This window comes from Apaloderma vittatum, unplaced genomic scaffold, assembly GCF_000703405.1.
Source record: "Apaloderma vittatum isolate BGI_N311 unplaced genomic scaffold, ASM70340v1 scaffold22024, whole genome shotgun sequence".
Lineage (NCBI taxonomy): Eukaryota > Metazoa > Chordata > Aves > Trogoniformes > Trogonidae > Apaloderma > Apaloderma vittatum.
The window spans coordinates 12584-17191 of NW_009714636.1; the positions used below are offsets into that span (position 1 = coordinate 12584).

A 4608-nucleotide genomic window follows, 5' to 3' on the forward strand; every position below is an offset into this window, starting at 1 on the left:
AACACCAAGGAAGCTCTGAGCCAAGCCAGATAACGTGCCACACACAACAGAGAGGGGGGCCTCCGACAAGTTGCACGTGAGGACAGGTTTGCCCAGGGCTCTGACAGACTTGTGCAGTTTTTAAAATCAAGCTGGTGACTCTGAAGGGTAGAAACAAGCGTGAGGTTTCATTCAGAAGGTGACTAAAAACTGACAAGGCTGGATGCTGTTCAGCTAAACTCTGCCCAGACCATACACACTGGCTTGGTCAGACTGCAGCTTCCCTCTCCACTGCTGCACCCCTCGATGAGCAAGGGCACATGTTCAGACAGGGCAATCAAGCCTGAGGACGCACTATGACTGGCCCCATGTGTTTTCCCAGATGACATTTGCCCTAGGTGCTTCCTCCAGAAGTGAAAAACTTGGCTCAAGACTGCCTGGGCAACACAAAACCCCAGCCCAAGATGCTGCCGTGACCCAAGGGTGTCTCAAGGTGACAGGTCCTGCCGCGGAGGCTGCCTGTGAGCTCCAGCATCCTGGGTGGCAGCGCTCCCAGTACTGCCAAGGAGCCATAGTCTGCATTTTCACCTCAGCCCTGTTCCAGCAGCATCAAGGTTGTGTGGATACAAACTGCTGCCTGGGTGTTTCCATCTGGGACAGCGCAGGACCAGGCCAGCACTAGCTGAGCCTGCAGGAAAACAGGTGCAGGGACGCTCACATGAGGCAGAGTCCAGCCCGCAGCCAGGTTTTCGTTCTCATTCCAAACCAACTGCCTGAACGGGGGAACTCACCTCTCTGGTCATTGAGCCCTTTGGTAGCACATGTTTGATGCCTGAGAAATTCAGAAAAAGGAGACGTTTCATTGTGAGAAAATGAACCCATATGAGAAATCCACTCAATGAGGAACCTCAGCGCTGGCTCGACACCCCGTGTGTGCCAGTCCATGGTGTTCCCAGAGTTAGAAGTCACTGCAGAGGAAGAGAAGTTCCTTCAGTACTTGGCAACAAGACAGGTCCCTTCAGCCACCACCACACGGTGACGCCACTGGAGAAGCATCTAGGACGAGTCCTTCGCCTCACTTGGACTGGGACGGCCCGACAGCCTGAAGAGGGTCTCCCTCATGATACGGAAGCATCTGTCAGTGAGGTCAGAGACATCGTCTGATGTCAGGCCTTTGGTCTCTATTGGAGGCAGAACCTCAACCTTGATTTTGCCTGGGAACAAGAGAAGCGCTTGTGAGAACCCACACGTCACAGGAGCACCACTCCCTGCCCTCCCAGCTTTGATACCACTTGCAGAGGGGTCCCTGTTTTGAGAGGCTGGGAGGCAGAGCACGCTTGCTTCTTCTCCCAAGCCCTCACCAAATGACTGGCTGTGCCAGTTAATGAGAGGGCGAGATGGTGTCTAATTTTTAACGAAAACATCCCTCATCATATTTAATTACATTCTTTCCTGAGTTAACCCAGCCCAAGTTCTGGTGTCAAGTACTTTGAATTGACTCCACACATTTCCCAGAGCAACTTCTCCTGTTCACCACAGCTCCACTTCTCTCTCACACCCTTGCAAAGAGATCTCCACGTGGCTAAGGCATCAACCCCATCTCCTAGTGGCTATGAAGACCCTCGGGTTCTTTGGTACCTGATGTAAATAGATTCTTCTTTGGGTTATAGAAGGTAGTGAAGGAGGAATACACCACAGGGATCACTGGGACCTTGGGGAAGAAGAGGAAGAAGGAGTTACTCGCACATAGCAGCCCAGGGCAGGCCAGAGATAAGGGGCAAATCCCAGCTAGCCCTGCTGCCAAAGGCTGGGACAACCAGGAGTCAAACGGGATCAGAATCACTCCCCAGCAACCAAAAGCACAGAAACAGCCAGGAGGGCAGGCACAGAGTCGTTATTTCAGTGCTGATAACAGAGACACAATGCACAGTTGGTGACTCAGAGGGAGTGTCAGCAGAGGTGGGTACCATTTCCACTCTCATCCTTTCCTTCTAGCAGCTGCCAACCCCTGCCTTGGTTGCATCACATCGGCAGGAATGAGGATGGTACAACATGGGCTACACCCTGGGCTTGGCCAGTCGAACCCAGCAAGAGATCTGGCACCTGCTCCCTTCTCCAGAAGCCCTGTTGTAACACTTCTTTTAGGGAAAGCAGTTTCCCCTCAGGCCTTGAGTCATCCCAATCCCGATAAGCAAGGCACAGCACCCACCTAGTCCCCAGCAGCTGGGAGCTGAGCAGGGTGGCTCAGGTTCCAGCACAGCCAGGTCCTCAGCATCCCTGGCACACTGCCTCAGAGCTCTGCTCCAGCAAGCACCACCGCGCCTTCGGGAGTTCTGGCAGCTCTGGACACCCAAAGCCGAGAAGCTGTTTGCCTGCTCCCCCACCAACTGCTCACAGATGTTGTTGTTTCAGAAAGAGAAGGCACTTAAGACACACCAAGGAGTGCCATATGGCTGTCTGGGAGGGAGCAGCTATTTCCACATTGAGTAAGCCCAGATGTTGCTCTAGCATTAAACAATCCTGAATCAACGCTACACGATTGCAACTCAGGGGATTGAGAAATGCATCAACGGCTTTGGGATTCCCCGGGCAAGCTCACAAAAGCACAGCACCCACTGGGCTCCCTGCCAGAAGCGAGCTCTGTGCTGCAGCCACGACGGGCACGGACACGGCACCGCCACACGGCCAGGGGGCTGCCTGCAAAACCTACAGCTGAGGGTCAAGTTTGCCTGAACCCCACACTCTGTCCTCCAGATGGGACACCAGGAACGCAGTGCTGGGGTAGTCAGGAGAGAGGACAAGGCAGTCACCCATCCACAGGGGTCAAGTCACTGCTGCAGGGGATAGAAAAGACTCTTGGCTTTGGCTGGGCAGCACTTGTGACACCTCACGGTGGTTTAGCTGAGGTGCTCAGCTGCGACTCATGAACACAGCTCACTCAAGAGTAAACAAAGCAGTTTGCAACACCACGGCAAAAGTACTCAGGGTCCCCGTGCAGAAGCAAAATGCTGTTACCTGTGCCTGGACAGCAAGGTGAAATGCTCCTTTCTTGAATGGCAGCAAATCCCCAGTGCAGTTCCTTGTGCCCTCTGGGTACACCCAGACCTTCACCTGCACATGGAGAGATAAGGCTCAGCTCCAGAAACCCACTTGCAGCGCTGCCTTCCTGCTGGCTGAGCTACCAGCCCTGCCAGCCTTGCCACGAGCTGCAAGCGGCTGCAACTCCAGGTGAGCCAGCACCAGCACCTCATCCCCCTGTGCCACCCCAGCACACCCAGACACAGGCCACCCCACCAAGCACTGCAGCCACACTCACGTTCTCAGTTGCCATAGTCTTGGCCACCTCCGCCATCACCATCTTGGCGCTGGTGGTGCTCTTCCTGTTGATGAAGATGACCCCACCGAGGTAGATGATGAGCCCCACAGTGCCAGCGTACATCAGCTCCTTCTTGCCCACCTGGGCACAGTTGTCGGGCAGGATCTCCATGAGACCTAACATGATGGCAGAGGGTGAGACGCGGCATCATCCCCACCTGCCCACACTCAAATGGGACGAGAGATGACGTGAGGTGTGAAGGGGAGCACCAGGGGCAGGCTGGTGCGCTGTTTGCTGGCTTCTGCTGCCATCAAGAGAGCAGAAGGAGACTGGGCACACAGCAGAATTCAGGGGCAGGGTGGCTGCAGGTTAGAGCAAGACCCCTCAAGAGGCAGCTCGCTCCTTGGGCCCAGGGTGCCCAGCACGGCCACCCACCAGAGGCACATGTGCTAGGCCAGCCAGGCTATCGGCAAGGCAGGGATGCAAAATAGAGCTGAGAAGCACCTGGAGCTTAGCAGCACCTGGCATGTGACTGCTCAGGGTGAGGGGACCCCCTCCCTGCAACCACTGCTAAAACCAGATCGCTTGGCTCCGTAGCACAGACTGGCCAGGGCAGGGAGCTGCTTGGCCAGGAGAGACGAGCAGGATTTCTCTCCCTCCCTCCCTCCCGCCAGCTCCTCACCCATCATATCGAGGATGCTCTGGTGGTTGGACACAATGATAGCAGGGCCCTCCACCTCAAAGTTCTCCAGTCCCTTCACCTCAAACCTCAGGCCAAAGATATACTTGAAGGTCTTCAGCACAGTTTTGATGATTCTGCAGAAGAGAAGAACAGTCAGCCAGCAGCAGGGAGGGGAGGTGACAGGGTCTGCTATACCCAGGGTGGGTGGAAGGAGACAAGAGGGGACAGAAAGCCTCCAGGTTCATTTGCCCCGTGGTCCACACAGGTGCCTGTCCTGCATGCTCGAGGTGCTTCAGTTGCATGCTAAGCCCTTTCCACTCCCAGCAAAGGAATTTTACTGGAAGCTCGGGGGAAGATGATTGTAGTTTTGAAGCCAGTCTATACTTCTTCAAGCTGACAGCATCAGCTCACAACCAGGTTCTTCACAAGCTCTTGGAGGAGGCAAGTCCAACGCAGTGGAGCTGCCAGAGCCCTGCAAGCAGCGGGCAAACTTGAATCCCTCCAAAGCCCAGGAGGGAGAGATACTGGGTTCAACGTTGGACCAAGGACCACCCCTCCTGCTGCCAGTGCTATCCACTGGTTGTTTCCCCTCTGCTGTGGCTGGAGGATGCGCCCGTGCCAGCCAGGGTTT

General features: G+C 55.3%; 1 protein-coding gene across 1 annotated transcript; it reads right to left on the minus strand.

Annotated features, from left to right (window-relative positions):
* Positions 1 to 683: 683 nt before the first annotated feature.
* Positions 684 to 4111, minus strand: AGPAT2 (1-acylglycerol-3-phosphate O-acyltransferase 2; the record flags this gene model as incomplete). Its single annotated transcript, XM_009868850.1, has 5 exons — positions 684 to 1193; positions 1618 to 1690; positions 2995 to 3090; positions 3296 to 3471; positions 3978 to 4111. Coding segments are annotated over 5 exons (637 nt in total), but the record flags the coding sequence as incomplete, so codon positions are not given.
* Positions 4112 to 4608: the final 497 nt, after the last annotated feature.